Source organism: Somniosus microcephalus, chromosome 21 (assembly GCF_052327205.1).
Source record: "Somniosus microcephalus isolate GS21.2 chromosome 21, FLI_Smic_1.0, whole genome shotgun sequence".
NCBI lineage: Eukaryota > Metazoa > Chordata > Chondrichthyes > Squaliformes > Somniosidae > Somniosus > Somniosus microcephalus.
The window spans coordinates 12408169-12426322 of NC_141007.1; the positions used below are offsets into that span (position 1 = coordinate 12408169).

At 47.7% G+C, this 18154-nt stretch overlaps 1 protein-coding gene across 1 annotated transcript in view; it reads right to left on the reverse strand.

The window, feature by feature from the left end:
- Positions 1–296: 296 nt before the first annotated feature.
- LOC147102608 (unconventional myosin-XVB-like) overlaps positions 297–18154 on the reverse strand; it is a 326297-nt gene continuing 308439 nt past the window's right edge. The window contains exons 40-43 of the mRNA XM_085963249.1: positions 16458–16591; positions 5309–5442; positions 3720–3860; positions 297–587 (exon numbers count right to left, since the gene is read on the reverse strand). Of these exons, the coding sequence (XP_085819375.1) occupies positions 537–587; positions 3720–3860; positions 5309–5442; positions 16458–16591 (460 nt within the window). The 3' untranslated portion in view covers positions 297–536. The remainder of the gene's footprint in view (positions 588–3719; positions 3861–5308; positions 5443–16457; positions 16592–18154) is intronic.

The following is an 18154-nucleotide window of genomic DNA, read 5'->3' on the forward strand; positions in this document are numbered from 1 at the left end:
TTTTTATTTTGGCCGACTGCCAGCGCTTGCCTTCTTTCCCTTTATTTTCAGGGTGCCGGCCGCGATCGCTCAGCCCGGCACTCCTCTTGAGTGCTGGGCTGTTTTCATGACACCCTACTTCCCGGTGGTCCAGCAGAGTCCCAGTGTGCGCAGCGCTGGGCCCCTCCCCAAAGGGGTGCCACCCAAATTTCCCCCCTAAATCGCCTCAGCACAGTAGGCTGTGGCGGGTGTGAGTTCCAGGATTTCACTGCTACTTAAAGCCACCAGCGGCCGCAAATACAACACCGGACACCGGGCAAAGTCGTGGCCTCTCCCCTTTTATTATCTCTTTATTATACAATCGAAGAAAGGGTACGGTCACAGCCGCTGTCTGCAGCTCAGTACCGGTGTCAATTCTGGCGGAAGACGGCCAGGGCCTCGGGCTGCTCGTGACGGACCAGTGCTTGTGTTTCAGTGAAAGCATTGATTCATTCAGCAACTCCAGTGGCGGTCCCGCTTGTCTCATCTTGCGTCGTGTGTGCTCATGTGAGGGTCTGCTACAAAAGCTCATCCACTATCATTGCGATCGTGCGGCAGACTTCCTTGGCCTGGGGAAACATAAAATGGCACCTATCAAAACACTGGCCCTTACTCTAACCCTACCTTCTGCTGGGGATGCTGACTTGCTGTTGTATGGTTCCACAGTTGTGGGGTGATCTCCAAGTGCCCATTCTTCATGTCAGAGTCTTGACAGTTGGAGGGCTGGATTACCCTGAATTCGCCCCAGACGGGTCAAGGAAGGAATTTTTAACCAAGCCCGACAAGGACTCCAGCCCAGTTTCCTCTTTGGGCCATGTTATATACGCAGTGTGGGCTCCTGCCGGACCGCCACAGTCAAGAGGGAGCCAGAGGCTGCTTAGAGGAACGATATGGCGGTGCTGAAGCAGGACTCCCATTACAACATCAGAAGAGGCAGGAAATATAATTCAAGGGACAGAAGCGCGCCAAAGACTTTATCAAACTTTGTACTGAAGGCTTCAGACTGGTCAGGGGCCTTCAACAGGTGAGGTTTTGGGTCCATTATAGGACAGGAGGACACTATTAGACTCTCCAACCACTCAAGTAGAGGCCTTGGGCGCTGCTATCCCAGGGATGACCGCCAGTCTGCCACCCCTTTCAATGTGATCCCTGGGGTTGGCAGTATTAATGCCAGCAAGATTACCATGCCTCGCCTCCCCTCCCCTTCATGATTTACATGTGGAGGGCAAGGAAGGGGTGGGTGGTAGCCTTCCCAGCCTGAGCCAGGGAAGGAAAATAGAGGTTGGGGTCGAATGCAGCTGTAGGCCTTGCTGCCCAATTGTGCTTTGTTTACCGATTTGGTGCAGCATAGGAAAGGAAAATCCAAACCTGAGCATCAGCAGGTTATTTGATCATGGAGGGCATTACAGTTCATCCCAAAAACCTGTTCTCATTCGACATCCACGTGCACTTCACAGCAGCGATCACTGGATAATGGTCAAGAGTGGGAACGCTGACTGATTTTCCCATCCCTACCGGTGCTGAGGCTAGCGACTACTTGACTTCAGACTGGATTGAAGCTGGCACCTTTCTGATCAGAATGGCTCAGGACCACACCAGGCAGTTAAGAACTGAGCATTAGGGGAACGATATGGCATCATTGATTTGTGAGTGGAACTGAAGTTTTATTCAGTTGATTCTGCTCCAGTTTTCTCATTTACAGAGTTGCTCGCCTGTGATAAACAACGTGTGCATTCTGCATTATTTCAGTTTCCTCGCTCACAGTGAGTGATAAAAACATGCCCTTATTTAGAGGAATGGGTGGTGCAGTCTGTTAGACACTGTCCTTTTTTCTCCGGATTTTGGGTTCAAATTTAGCCCAGACTGATGCATGGCGTGGAAGTCTCCTCTGTCTGCTGTTTGTAAGGATTCCATAAGTTTGTGCATTCTGAGTTCAGTTCCTAGTGGGCATGGGCTCACAGCACAAAACTACACGTAATTTGGTACTAATTGTCAATCTCACTCAGAGAGGTCAGGGTGGCTGATGTGGCTCAGGTACATTGCTGGAGCTTTACTCTGTACATAAGTGTGCTATACGTAACCTGGGAGTGCTTGATGCTGGCACTGAATGCCTGAAATGGAAAGTGACCTGTTCAGCAGCAGTAATATCCCTCATCTTAACTAACACGATGAATTAAATATGAACAACAAGTCATTCACTGAGCAGGAACAGCCTGTATATCAATAGTATATTTACTAATTTTATTCAGTTGTATTTATAAAGCATCAGAATACTGGCAGCCTGTTACTACAGTAACATTCCTCATAAAAATGCCCTGTCCTGTAACATACCACACCACATATTGTTATGCTTTTCATTTTAATGCTTCACATTCCTTGCAGTAACTCCTTTTATCCTTCGCTACGATGACGTATGTATCTTGCTGTAATACCACTCACTGTAACACTGTACCATCTACTGACCCCCAATGTAATACACCCTGTGATGTAACAGCAATACAACGTACAGTATAACATTCAGCAGTAAATGCCTTAACAATGTTATCTCAGTGTTACCTCCCAAATGTTTCTCCAATCTCCCTTATCTAACTCCGGTTTACTCACACCCTAACTTGTGCATCCACCCCCCATACACACAAGTCATTGGCCTAGATTCTCCTCATCGGGACTAAGTTTCAGCTGGGTTGTACTTTTGTTTCTCCCCACCCCCGTGTCTGTTCAAACACAAACTCATTTCCTGGGTCAGGGTGCATTGGAGAGACACAGTGGATTCCCGGCAGGATTCCTGTCATCAGCTGGGAGCCTGCCAGTGAGGAGAGCAAAGTATTGGCAGTGCGGCAGCACCAGAAAATACAATGAAGGATGCGCCCTGAAGATTGGAACAAAGACTCTCACTCAAGGCTTTGGCTGAGATTGAGATCTTCAGCAGGTAATTTTCTGGGGCCATCTGGAGGGAGAGGAGGCCACTACAAAGCCTTCTTCCCAGGGTCTACTGCCACCTTCCACATGGCAGCCCTGGGAAGCGGCAGTGTGTCAGAAAGCAGGGAAATCCACCAGGACAACAGACCCTGTCCCCCTGGCAGTGCTAGGAGAGGAAGGAGCGGGCAGTGACGGAATTCCCAGTCGGGTGGAGGCTGGAGTAATTCTCTGCCCAATCACTGCCCAAATTCTCCGCCATGACCACATGATGTAGTACCGACGGATCTGTGGCTGATAGGCATCTCAATATTTAACCGTTTAAAGATTTTTTTTGCTCAAGGTGAGGAATATGTAATGAAAGAGTATCCATTTCAGGCACCAAGTATCAGCATCAAACATACTTAGATGCAGAATAAAGCTCCCTTTACATATCTCAAAAACTCCCTTTGCTCTGCTCCAACAGTGATCCTCAGTCACAAACTCAGAAGAGCATCCCCTCTTGTACCAGTATGACATTTTTCCAATTGCCACATCACTCACCCTGTGGCTTTTCTGAGTGGGACTCGCAGTTGGTGCTAAATTAGGAGTAGCTTTGTACTGCATACCAATTAAGAACTGGATTCAGGCTGCCCAAACATAACTCACATTGCAGCCAGCAGACATCTGTGCTGGATTTGAATCCAGGAACCAGTGATGAAAGGCCAGTGACTAACTCACTGTGCCGCCTACTTCTTAAGTTATGGCATTTTACAATTAGCTTTGATCTGTGCCCTTACTCTTACCTCTTTCAGTTCAAAGGAGATTGTCTGTGGTTTGGTTGGAGATTCAAAATTAATTTCCATCGCTGGGAGTTTTGATCCATTGGATAAATGCATGTAGCGCATCGTCTGGATCTTCGTCAGAGGAATCGTCAGGAGCTCACTCTGCAAGAGATTACAGACTATACAGATCAGGCATGCTCATAAATTGGGGAGCATGTGGTGTAGGGATATGTTCATATAACAGGCAGCACACTGCAAGCATGTTCATGTGATATGCAGCTTGGCCCAGAGATGTTTATATAATAGGCAGTGATTGATGCAGACATGTTCACATAGTGGGCAGTACTAAATGCAGGCATGTTCATGTATAGGATAGTGGTCAATACAGGTGTGTTCACATAGTGGGCAGCAATTACCTGCAACAGATGGATTTTGTTTATTTGTGGGCTTTATGTCTGGACCTGAGTAGAGGATCTAACTGTGTAATGGCCTTCGTAGTGAATCTATGAAGGCATTGCTCCTCTGTAAAGTCTATTTATCATGATAGATTCAGTTTGCGTGGTACCTTTGGGTAGGAGCTCTCCTCCTGCAATGTTGCCTGATATCCTGCAGTTCCTGCTCATCTTCGTCATCTTCCTCCAAGTAGCTCAGGCACAGTAGGACCCTGAAGGGGACACCCATTGTACAAGCGTGGTGGTGACAGGCAAGAATTGGGTCCCACAACTACTTCTCTGATTCCACTGGATCCACATAGTGAAGACTCACTGCTATTTTACACTTTGATGCTGCTTTGCACCTCCTTTAATTATGTCCTGCAAACAGTGGCTACTTTCTTCAACTTTCTTATCACCAAATTTATATGGGTGCTACTTGCACCCACTGCACACTTGGTGTAACATGTGAATGATGTTAGAAATATCACTTCTTGCTCATTTAGATATGATTTGAATTTCCCTACTGAATCTCCTGGACGTTATGCTGCCACCCCTGCCCATGACTTACCCAGAAATGCATGTTGAGTGCTACTGATGCTGAGACCCAGCATTATGGGTCTCTTCCCATTTTTCCATATCGGAATACCCAGAAACATGGGGCATTCCGATGAGGAATATCAGTGTTTTAGTGTCAGTACCCTAGTCAACTATGAGGGCATCACAGCTGAGCTTGATTTCACCCAGCATGTACATGTATGCTTTCCAGCAGGGTCACTGGATAATAACCAGGAGTAGGTAGCCTGGCTGATTTTTCCCTGATTTATGCCAGGGGCGCTGAGATCAACTATAGCACCCCTAACAACTTCCCAGCTATGATCAGCTAACTCATCACTGCGATGTACATTCATTTGTCTTCAGTGAAATTCTAATAGTCAATTAAACTCTTAAAGAAAGAAGTTGTATAGCTTGAATATGAGTCAGGGTGGGTTGTTTGCATAAAATAAAAGACTTGTGTTGTGGCTACAATAACTCATCATATATATGTATCGGTCATGAATCATGTAACCAGTGCAATTTGGTATATTTTATATAGACTACCAATCTCCCACATCCCCTATATATACTTTGTTATACAGAGCAGATGTTCAAGGTATTTGATCCATGCAGATTACCAACCTTGGTATCCTCATTTATGACCATTACATTTTCCTGACTGACTGCGATAAGGCACGGAGTTGGAATCCATTGTTCACTGGTCTTCTGCACCGTGAAGACAGTGTAACCAAACAGGGCCATGGACTTCACTATAGCTGAGCAGAGAAAAAGAGAAAGGTAAGTGTCATCCTGAGTATGTATGTACTGAGCAGAGCATGGGAAGGAATCAGATGGATTGCCCTACTGGGCTGTATCAGGCCGCCTGTCCAGTGGGGTTGTGGTAGGGCTTTTCGCCCTTTTAACATAACAACATAAGAAATAGGAGCAGGAGTGGGCCATACAGCCCCTTAAGCCTGCTCCGCCATTCAAAAAGTTCATGGCTGATCTTCGACCTCAACTCCACTTTCCTGCCCGATCCCCATATCCCTTGATTCCTTAGAGTCCAAAAATCTATCGATCTCAGCCTTGAATATACTCAACGACTCAGCATCCACAGCCCTGTGGGATAGAGAATTCCAAAGGTTCACAACCCTCTCAGTGAAGAAATTTCTCCTCATCTCAGTCCTAAATGGCCAACCCTGTACTTCATTGGCTGTAAAGTGCTTTGGGATGCCCTGTGGTCGTGAAAGGCACTATATAAATGTAAGTCTTTCTTTTCTGTAATTTTGACCTGTATTAATGCTTTGTCCTGTTAAGACAGTGAATTGTGTGACTTTATACTTGATGTGTGGCCTTAGAACAATGGAAATGTAGCCTCCCGCAAATCCAACTTCATAACAGGAGCCCATTCTCTTTATTCCACAATGAAAACAAGAATGGGTTTTCAGTTTTCTAGACTAATTTTCAACTTTCTGACGTCAAGTTTATGCTGACTATCTTCTCTCTCAGGTCCTTCAGTATAGCTGTAAATTTATTGTGTTATCACATCATTCCTTTCTTGAGTGCTAAAACCTCTTATGTGGCTATGCTACCTTAAACCAGAGGAGACATTTCAACGTAAGATTTTCCAATGAGACCCCCCCTGGGGTCCAACCCATTTCAGGGACCGGGAGGACTTCCTGTATCTCTTAACGGAAGTTATTTTGTACATTTGAAAAATTACAGGTGGTATAGATTGGTGACGTGTGTTCTTGCACCTGGCCCCTACACAGTGGGGGTTAAATTGGCTAACCCTGAAGATGGTGTGCGATTAACCTGTGCCCGTTCACTGCGTTGCAGGCAGCATGTTAAGTTGGCGCTACCTGCTGTTTTAAATGATTTCTGGATGCAGTGCAGGAGGAAGTTTAGCGATCTTACACGAGTTGTCAAGGTGAGTGAGTTCATCTTCAAATGACATATCCTACCAGCTGCACCACGAGCCTCATCCACTGCTCAATTCTCTACACTACCATCATCTACCAACAATCTCTATCAATCAGTACTTAAGTCTTCAATTCATATGCTTTACCTCACACACGTAGCACTGTTGCAAGCCTTGCACTCACAGCTCGCACACACACTGGAGGAAGTGCAACTGAACGTGGAGGAACACGAAGAGGAAGGGAGACTACAACGTAGACGGCCCCTTTCTGAGGTAAGAGAATTGCTCCCTAAAGACTCTCAGCGGATATGGCCTCCTGCTGAGAGCCCGTCTCCCCCCTCCTCCTCCTCCCTCTTCTAGCAGCTTGTCCTGCTCTGCGTGACCTCTCTTCATTCTCCCAGTCATGCTCAATTCCCAGAGGAAGCCCTACCAGGCCATCCATATCTGGATGCAACTTTTTTGAGCACAAGCTTTTAAATGAACAGGAAAGTACTTCAGCACCAGCCAGATCACTCCCTGTGGACTATTCAAACTTTAGCCAAGTATAGGAAAGCTCCTAAAATATGTACAATTGCACCAGCAACCAGAAGAAATAATCCAGCAACTAATCTGTAAGCAGTTCCTTATCCCTTTAAATAGTGCTGGTGGGGGGGTCCTTCATTCCGTTTAACATTTTGTGTTCATCTGTACAAGGTTAAGACAGGGCGTTGGCTGGAGTGTGGAGTTTTAAAATGGGAGCGCTGGCGTCAAATCAGCGTTGCACACTGATTGACGTCATAATCCGCCTGCTCTGCAAGCTGCCGGCGATCGTTAGTGTACGCAAACAAACCCCTTTACCAAGATGGCATCCTGTGCACTTCCCGTCGAATATGTGTGCGCATTTCGGACCCCATTTTTGAGCGTTAGGTTGCTGGGTCGTGCCAAAAAAACAGAGCCCAATTTAGCCGTCAATGAGTTCCCATTCTCAGTCATGTTATTATGAATCACTTTCCCACAGAATAGTAAGGAAATCAGAAAGATTTACTCCAGACCACACTTGTATATCTCCTTGTGGTCATTTACAGAGCAGAGATCTGGAAGCAGGCCAACTGCTCATCATGCATAGGCACGTGGGGTTCTAGAGAGGGTGAAACACGGAGTCAGTACATAAAAAATAGTGGATGGATGCAGCTGCAAAACAGTACACTTCATAATGACACTACACACCATCAATGGCAGGACCCTAAAGATGAGGAACTATCCCATCTGAGTATGCAGCTGGTTGAGATGATAGTGTGTGTTTGTGTGAGATGAGATATCAGAACACTGTAAAGAGATAAAAACATTAGTAGACACCTACCATGGAAAATGGCTTCACTGTGTTGAACTTTTTCTACATCTTCTGCACGGTCTTGACAAAAAGCTTTTGAGGAGCATGGCCCTCACAACTAAAAATGGCAAGTCTTCTTTGCCAAACCTCCCTCAGCATGACTTACAGGGCTTTGTCAGAAACCGAGCCCTTGCAGTCTCCTGGCTCATCCTCTAACATGCAGGGAGAAAAACAATCCAAAAATTCCAAGGCTGCTCCACGGGAAGTGCAGGTCCTTCTTTAAAGAGCTGCAGCTGCACTTTTAACCTGCTGCCCTAGATTACCCGCTCCCCTGGCCTCCATTCCTGTAGTGCTTGATCCAGTCAGGAGTGAAAGAGCGTTATCATGATGTAAAGAGAATATCTGGGAACATCTTCAGAGGTCCACTTCCAGCGCTGTAACACAAAATGCCCCGGAACTCTTCTGGGTACACCACAACTGCACCACCAGCAAAAAAAATCGGTTCTATGATCTTTGCACAGCTTGAATAAAGTGTTGATATAATCCTTACATACAATGTTGGTGTTGTACTTGCACATCCAGCCTAATGCAGTGTATGTGTAGCCTTTTTTCAAATATGTATATACAGTGCAGCATTTACAAATCTTGTATATTGTGGGTGCTCAAATCTTTCATAGGATGCTCATGCATTTTTTTTGATGAATTGTGCTCATTAAAATGAAGGATGTCAGTGTTGTGTTACGAAAGTCTTTTCCATTTTGGGAGCAGGCGGATGGTTAAAAAGGATGAAATGTGCATAGGTCCCTGAACGTGGTAGGACATATTGAGGGAGTGGTGAGCAAAGCATATGGGATCTTGGGCTTCATAAATAGAGGTATTGAGTACAAAAGTAGAGAAGTTATACTGAACCTTTATAAAGTGCTGGTTAGGCCACAACTGGAGTATTGCGTCCAGTTCTGGTCACCACGCTTTAGGAAGGATGTGAAGGCCCTTGAGAGGGTGCAGAGGAGATTTACCAGAATGGTTCCGGGGATGGGGGATCTTAGCTACAAGGACAGGTTGGAGAAGCTGGATTTGCTTTCATTAGTGCAAAGGAGGTTGAGGGGTGATTTGATAGAGGTGTACAAGATTATGACGGGTTTGGATAGGCTAGACGGGGAAAGGCTGTTCCCACTAATTGATGGTACAAGGACTAGGGGACACAGATTTAAGGTTTTGGGCAAGAGATACAGTGGGGACGTGAGGAAAAACTTTTTTACGCAGCGAGTGGTGATGACCTGGAACTCGCTGCCGACGGAAGTGGTGGAAGCGGAGACACTCAATGTTTTCAAGGGGAGACTGGATAGGCAGTTGAGGGAAATAAACTTGCTGGGCTATGGGGATAGAGTGGGGGAATGGGACTGACTGGATTGCTCTACAGAGAGCCGGCACGGACTCGATGGGCCTAATGGCCTCCTTCTGTGCCGTTATGACTCTATGGGGGAAAAATTCAGTTGGTTTGTGCCTCCCGTTAGCGCTTTAAGAGGGTGCGAATGGGGCGCAAAGCAACTTGCGCAGCTCACGAAATTAACTAGACATTTTGCGGCAGCGCTAAACACTACCGCCACGATCTCCTGTGCCTGCAGATCGTGACGTCAGTCGAGTGTGCAACGCCCCAGTAGCGCCCTGGACCAGATATTGAGTGGCGCCCCCTGCCTTACCGCCTGCCGCTAGCAACGACAGGTTGAGGGGAGCGTTTTGCAGTCAGGAAGGGACTGGGGGAGCGCTATTTAAAGGCGACCGCTTCCTACCTTTTTTTGTTGGTGACATTTTTGCACCACGCATTCTGAGAGAAAGAGAGACTTCTGGAGAGATTCAACGCTGTGTGAAGGAGTTTTGGGTACTGAGCAGCACTTTGCAGGTTCATTTTGATTTGCCCTTCCTTGTATCGATTTAGAAGAGACTGTGGGGGCTGCACTCTGAGCTCTTTCTCTGGGCCTCTCCATTGTTCTTTCCAGCAGATTTGATGTACAGGTCTCTCCAGGCTGAGATTCAAGGCTGCAATGAGCAGGATGTGGATGGAGAGCAAGATCAACCCTCCCCTTTAAGAACTGGCCGGCGCCATTGTGTCTGTGTTCCATTGTTGACTGACATCACATGAGCTTCGTCAGCACTCTGAGGTAGCGCCTCGCTGCTCGGCCTTTGCGCCTTAAGACAGGTGTGTAGCACCTGATTTAGCGCTCCAATCACCTCCAGTGGCGATAAAAGTCAAGTTTGCAGTTGGAGGCGACAATTAACGCCAGGCGCTAAACTTTGTGCACAGCCGATAATCGCGCCCCAAACGGGGCGATACTGAATTTTTCCCCCTGTGACTCTATGAAACTGACAGCGGGTCAGAAAGCCGGCTCAGACTCGTCGACTTCAGCTTTTAACTGCTGCATTTTCGGCTACATGCAAGAAACCCCCATGGGAGAGGCAGGTTGGCTATTAAAAGATGTTAAGAGGCAATTAGGAAATGCAAAGAGGCAATCAGGAACTGTTTTAACTGCAGATTTGAACTTTAACTCTACAGATTTCCCGGGCTTTCTGGAACTCGCCAGTGACAGCAAGGCGAGAATTAAGGGGGCTGAGCAAATGACAGGTGGCAGTGCCTGAGTCCTGCGGATAGCCAGGTTGTGTAGCATGCAGCAAACCACCACAAATTGGGAGACCCGGTCCGGCGAATACTGGAGAGCGCCTCCGGAGCGATCAAGGCAGCGGAACCGCTGCTTGAGGACCCCAATAGTTAGCTCGATGATGTTGCGGGTGGTTTGATGCTCTCAGCCTGAACTGGAAAATTGAATTCACTTTGCTTCCAATTTGCATCTGTTCTGACGATGCCACCTTCCATACTAGCGCTTCCGATATGTCTTCCTTTTTGCTTAATCGAGGATTCCCCTCCACCGTGGTTGACAGGGCCCTCGACCATGTCCGTTCTATTTCCCGCAATTCTGCTCTCACCCCTTCCCCTCCCTCCAGAACCACGATAGGGTTCCCCTTGCCCTCACCTTTCCCCCACCAGCCTCCACATTCAACGGATCATCATCCGCCATTTCCGAAACCTCAAGCGTGATCCCACCACCAAACACATTTTCCCCTCCACTCCCCTTTCAGCGAAACCCTGGTCCACTTCTCAATCACCCTCTCCGCTTCCTATGGCACCTACCCGTGCAAGCACAGGAGTAATACCTGCCCTTTTACCTTCTCCCTTCCCACCGTCCAGGGCCCAAAACATTCCTTCCAGGTGAAATAGTGATTTACTTGTACTTCTTGCAATTTAGTACACTGTAATCGCTGCTCATGATGTGGTCTCCTCTACATTGGAGAAACCAAACCCAGATTGGGTGACCGCTTTGTGGAACACCTCCGTTCTGTCCATAAGCGTGACCCCAAGCTTCTGGTCGCCTGTCACTTTAATTCTCCGCATCAATCCCACTCTGACCTCTCTGTCCTCGGCCTCTTACACTGTTCCACTGAAGCTCAACGTAAGCTCGAGGAACAGCACCTTATCTTTTGATTAGGCACTTTACAGCCCTCTGGACTCAACATCGAGTTCAACAATTTCAGACCATAACCTCTGCCCACATTTTTCCAGACAGCAGCTGTTGATGACTCTGCTATTCCCTCTTCTAGACCCATCTTTTGTTTCTTTACTTGTCCCATTACTATCTCCCTTTGCCTTGCACCATCTGATGCGCTATCAATTACTCATAAAAGAGAGAATGTTCTCCTTCCCCAGGAAGTCCACATCGGGGATCTCGCTACCGACATGGCTGACTTCTCCAGGACCCGTCCTACTGCGGAAGCACGTGAGGTCCCATAAGACGGACCCCCTGGTCGAGAGGGTGAGCCTCCTCCATGCCAACCCTCAGTCTGCTTACGTGGTGTACCCGGACGGGCGGGAGGACACAGTCTCCATACGAGACCTCGCACCTTCGGGTGTTCCCGAAACACCCCCCTCGCCATCCACCACTACCCACGCCTACCCCCAGTACGCTTACGTAGCGTACCCGGACGGGCGGGAGGACACAGCCCCCACACGAGATCTCGCACCTTTGGGTGCCCCTGAAACACTACCATTGCCATCCACCACTACCCACAACCCAACCCCGCTAGACGGCATGCCGCAGCCCCAGGACCCGTCATTGACCACCCAACCACTCAATGAGACGCCAGACTCAACGTTGGATGCTGCACCATCACCGCCGCCACCACGACGATCAGGACGGCATACAAGGCCACCTGATAGACTTACTTACACGAACCTTTAGTACACTTCACCCCGCCGGACTCAATTTTAAACAAGGGGTGAATGTGGTAAACCACTGTTGTTGTTGTTGTTGTTGTTGTTACACACTGTTGTACCTATGCATGCCTCAACATGTCTCGGCTGGCTCCACCCACACAGGCCCAGGTATAAAGGTGATTGACCTGCAGCCCCCTGCCTTCTTGGAACCCAGTCAACCACGAGAGGCATGCTCTGTTCTTTGCTAATAAAAGCCTTTAGTTACTCTCTTAACTCTCAGTCTTTTATGAGTAATTGATAGCGCATCATCACTTTTGATGATCGCAGAAGATCATTACACCGTTTCCGGCACTGGACCTAGGTGCGTGAACATAAGGACCTAGCACTGACCTCCTCAGCAATGTGCAGCCAGGCTGCCTTTGTTTGCTGAGAAGGCTTCCTCCGGCCCTCGGGAGGGAACAGAATCTCCCTGCGCCCTCTTACTCCCTCCACAAGAGCTTGGAGGGAGTCCTCATTAAACCGTCGAGCAGCCTTGGCTTTGGCAGCACTCATTGTAGCCTGGGCCCATTCAAACAGCAGCAGAAAGGAGAAATGAAAGTCTGAGGCTGCATGGGCCCCTTAAAAACAACTGCAGCAATGACGTCCTCAGAGGCGAGTAACAGACCCGATCCCACTCAGCGCGTATGACGGGACTTAATAGGCCACTTAAATTAAAATCTCAATTCGGGAGCGGCTGAAACCGGCAGCGGGACCAGAACCCACCCACCAGACAACCCGACTCCAACCCGCCTGCTCTATTAAATTCGCGGCCTTAATCTCTCCTGCCTTCCACCCTATCGCAGACCTTCCCTTTTGTTCTTTCCTCCTCTCCCCGCTTTCCCTGCCTCTGTACTTGCTTAAAACCGGTTACATCTCCAACTTTTCCAGTTCTGACAAAAGGTCATTGACCTGAAACGTTAACTCTGTTTCTTTCTCCACAGATGCTGCCTGACCTGCTGAGTATTTCTAGCATTTTCTGTTTTTATTTCAGATTTCCAGCATCAGTTTATATTTGGCGGTAGGCCTACCTGATGCATTTTTCCTTGATTTGTGTTTGGGCATAAATTTAGAGGAAAATTCTCCCCAATGTATCTTGTCTGAAGTGCAGCAATGCCACTAATTACAGCAGAAAAATTGCAGTTGTGCAGTGCCATTTTGATTGGGTGGATGCTCCTACTTCTTATGTCTACATGCAGCTAAGCAGAGCTAGGAGCGTCATGGAATGTAGTCACTCAGGATTGTATGAAGTTTTATTTGATCGTTTTACTGAGCATAAGACAGACAGCAGCAGACAGAGAAACAAAATACATTAGAAACTGTTACACATCAGAGACCGAGAATCTTAAAATACAGCAACAAGATCAGTCAGCCTTTCCCTTTGGGCTGCTTTCCCATACAACAACAGGAGGCAGGGTAAGAGGAGCAAGTTCACCTTCTGTTAACTAATGTTTGATAGTGCTGAAGCTATACACAGTTTGTGTCACCAACTATTATGGAAACGTTTAGCCAGTTCTACTAAAGTTCTGCCCTGTGGTATAGAGCAGATAAACTACAATTAGCCCTAATAAGTAAACCACTTGCACCTAACCCATGGGCACTGAGGTTAGTCGAGGGCTTCTGGGCTAATTAGTCCCTCCCTCATCAGGGTGAGAGTTGCCTTTGTTGCAGAAAAGAACAGTTTCTGATTCTCGGTACCCACTATCAGCAGTAAGCCCTTCCAGATTAGATTAGATTATGGATTAGATTCAGGATAAAACTCTTTGCACAATTTCCCAGCAAGTATTCCCAGTTCAAGTGTTGTATGGGTTAAGTACTGAGTAAAAACCCCCTCTACTCTGCCTCATCAAGCACTCTGAGGTATTTGAAACTTCACAACACCCTCTAGAGTGATTCACCAATGAATAAAACCAGAAAATGCCGGAAATACAACAGGTCTGTCAGCATCAGGAAAGAGAAAAGGTTCACATTTCAGGTGGAGACCCTTCTTCAGAACAGGCCCACGTTCCCACAAAGGGTTCTACACCCGCAATATTAACCTGTCCTTTCTCTTTACAGATACTGACAGATCCACTAGGTATTTCCAGCATTTTCTGGTCTTGTCTCAGATTTCCAGCATTTGCAGTTTTTTAAAAACTCAGTAACGACTCTCAATTTCAAAAGCATGGCAGCAGTCTGGTCTTTGATGCTAATTCATACTGGCATGTGAATTTACCTCTGAGAATTTGAGTTTGTTTTAACCATTCTAGGTGAGGGATAGTAATGCTAGAGAATGGAAACCTTTCTATTTCAGGCATCCAGTGTCCTCATTAAATCTTCTTCTTCTTAGACAGTCCCTCGGAACCGAGGATGACTTGCTTCCACATTAAAAATGAGTTCGCAGGTGACTGATGAGTCCAATGCGGGACCTACAGTCTCTGTCACAGGTGGGGCAGACGGTGGTTGAAGGGGCGGGTGGGTGTGGTGCTTGGGTTGATGTGCGCTCCATGCGCTACCTGCGCTTGGCTTCCGCTTGCTCCCGGCGAAGGAACTCGAGGTGTTCAGCGCCTTCCCGGATGCTTCTCCTCCACTTTGTGCGGTCTTGGGCCAGGGATTCCCAGGTGTCGGTGGGGATGTTACACTTTTTCAAAGAGGCTTTGAGGGTGTCCTTGAAGCGTTTCCTCTGCCCACCTGGGGCTCTCTTGCCGTGCCAGAGCTCCAAGTAGAGCGCTTGTTTTGGGAGTCTCGTATCGGGCATGCGGACGATGTGACCCGTCCATCAGAGCTGATTGAGCGTGGTCAAAGCTTCGATGCTGGGGATGTTGGCCTGAGCAAGAACACTGACGTTGGTGCGCCTATCCTGCCAATGGATTTGCAGGATCTTGCGGAGGCAGCATTGGTGGTACCTCTCCAGTGCTTTGAGATGCCTGCTGTACATGGTCCATGTCTCTGAGGCATACAGCAGGGCAGGTATCACTGCTGCTCTGTAGACCATGAGCTTAGTGCCGAGTTTGAGGTCCTGGTCTTCAAACACTCTCTTCCTCAGGTGACCGAAGGCTGCACTGGCACACTGAAGGCAGTGTTGGACTTCGTCGTCGACGTCTGCCCTTGTTGACAGTAGGCTCCCGAGGTATGGAAAGTGGTCCACGTTGTCCAAGGCCTTGTCGTGGATTTTGATAATTGGGGGGCAGTACTGTGTGGCGGGGGCAGGTTGGTAGAGGACCTTTGTCTTACGGATGTTTAGTGTAAGGCCCATGCTCTCGTACGCTTCGGTGAAGGTGTTGACGATGGTTTGGAGTTCGACCTCCGAGTGAGCACAGACGCAAGCGTCGTCTGCATACTGTAATTTGACGACAGAGGATGGGACGACCTTGGATCTGGACTGGACCTCATTAAATACTCTCCAGATCCTCATTAAATACTCTCAGTTTAGGTACAGCACAGGTTAGATACAGAGTAAACTACTCTGCCCTAACATTGTGCCTTAGCTTCAACTTCAGAAGATCACCCCCTACTGCACCAGTGTAGTATTTTTCCATTTCTCCCACCAGCTGTCCTATGACCTCTCTGATTGATTTAGTCTCAATAGGAACCCTTAGAGCTAACAAACAAAGGAGGTTGGGTTGGATTTAAATCTAGGTTTCAGAGGTAGAAGACATGGATGTAACCCATTGCACTAAAGAATCTGACTAATGAACTGTCCAGACTCATTCAATTAGGGGCATTTGGACAGAAGAGATTCTCATCCATTCCATCCGTCTGGGCTGGGTCCCCAAGATGAAAGGCCACTGCTCTGACCTGCTGCAGTTCCCACTCCCATTCAGGAGGTTAAGTTTTTCCCTCAGTCTATCCTTTGAGTCTTATACCTAAATCAAACTGTGATGATGATTCACAGAGTTTTTCATTGCAAGAAAATGTCCCTTCATCCAATGACTGTTTCAGCTTAGAAGTTGTTACAAACAGAAGGTACTCCAGAAATGTGAAAACAAAGCCTTCAGGAAATGGCTGGGATGCTGCAGTGCATCTCCCCCCCTCCCCCCCCCCCCACACCAGGATTGAAGGACAGGCTAGGCAGGCAACTCCTTACTGTACCATGGGATCCCTTTCCTGGGGACCCTGGAATGTACTGTAGAAGATTCTGGGCTATCCATTGCTGCTCTCATCAAAATATTTTAACTGTTTGTGGTCCTTGGGTAGCGCTCCATTCTACTGGACAGCATTCTCAGATGTTACTGTCAATGGTTTAACAGTTTTTTTGTTTCCTCATCATGGAGACACTTACTTAAGAAGTGGATCTTGGCATCGACAGGACTGACTGTGTGCATTGTGCAGAGTTCCCGGATAGTTTGATTCAGGACTGCCTCAATGTTCAACTTTACCGCCATGGTTTTAGGGAGGTACGCCGTCAACTGCTGCCTGCAGAGACAAAAACCATGAGCTATCAAACCCAAGGCATGTAGTGCGAGCTGTCTGTTGTGATGCTGCCCTGAGCTGTCTGTACAATGCTATTCTCTACCACGATCCAGGGGTGCCCACATAGGCGAAAAGGAAGAGCAACACTCCATGAGCCCTTGGGGAAGTTCAGGTTTCCATTTTATTTACAAAATTTAATTGAGAAAGAAGCAAGTGAATTGGGAAAGGGGGGCGGGGCAGAAGTAGCTTAGAGAAAGGGGGACGCTTTCAAGACTGAGGGGGGGCGGGATAGGCACCACGGCCACTATCTGACAGACTTCCTTTTTTTCTTCCACAGCTACAAGGTCTTCCATTCCCACCTCGCTATCTGGCAATCTTCACTATCCCACTCAGAGTCATAGAGTTATACAGCACAGAAAGAGGCCCTTCAGCCCATTGTGTCCGCACCGGCCATCAAGCCCTGTCTAATCATCCCATTTTCCAGCACTTGGTCCGTAGCCTTGTATGCTATGGCGTTTCAGGTGTTCCTCTAAATGCTTCTTGAATGTTGTGAGGGTTCCTGCCTCTACCACCCTTTCAGGCAGTGAGTTCCAGATTCCAACCACCCTCTGGGTGAAAAGGTTTTTCCTCAAATCCCCTCTAAACCTCCTGCCCCTTACCTTGAAACTATGCCCCCTGGTTATTGACCCCTCTACTAAGGGGAAAAGTTCCTTTCTATCTACCCTATCTATGCCCCTCATAATTTTGTACACCTCAATCAGGTCCCCCCTCAGCCTTCTCTGCTCCAAGGAAAACAACCCCAGCCTGTCCAGTCTCTCTTCATAGCTGAAGCGCTCCAGCCCAGGTAACATCCTGGTGAATCTCCTCTGCACCCTCTCCAATGCAATCACATCCTTCCTATAGTGTGGCGACCAGAACTGCACACAGTATTCCAGCTGTGGCCTAACTAGCGTTTTGTACAGCTCCATCATAACCTCCCTGCTCTTATATTCTATGCCTCGGCTAATGAAGGCAAGTATCCCATATGCCTTTTTAACCACCTTATCTACCTGTCCTGCTGCTTTCAGGGATCTATGTACATGCACACCAAGGTCCCTCTGACCCTCTGCCCTTCCTAGGGTCCTACCATTCATTGTGTATTCCCTTGCCTCATCAGTCCTCCCAAAATGCATCACCTCCCACTTTTCAGGGTTAAATTCCATTTGTCACTGTTCTGCCCATCTAACCAACCCGTCTATATCGCCCTGTAGCCTGAGGCTTCCCTCCTCGATATTTACCACTCCACCAATTTTCGTGTCTTCTGCGAACTTACTGATCATACCTCCTACATTCATATCTAAATCGTTAATGTACACTACAAACAGCAAAGGACCCAGCACCGATCCCTGCGGTACACCACTGGACACAGGCTTCCAGTCACAAAAACAACCTTCGAACATCACCCTCTGCCTCCTGCCACTAAACCAATTTTGGATCCAATGTGCCAAATTGCCCTGGAACCCATGGGCTCTTACCTTCTTGACCAGTCTCCCATGTGGCTCTTTGTCAAAAGCCTTACTGAAGTCC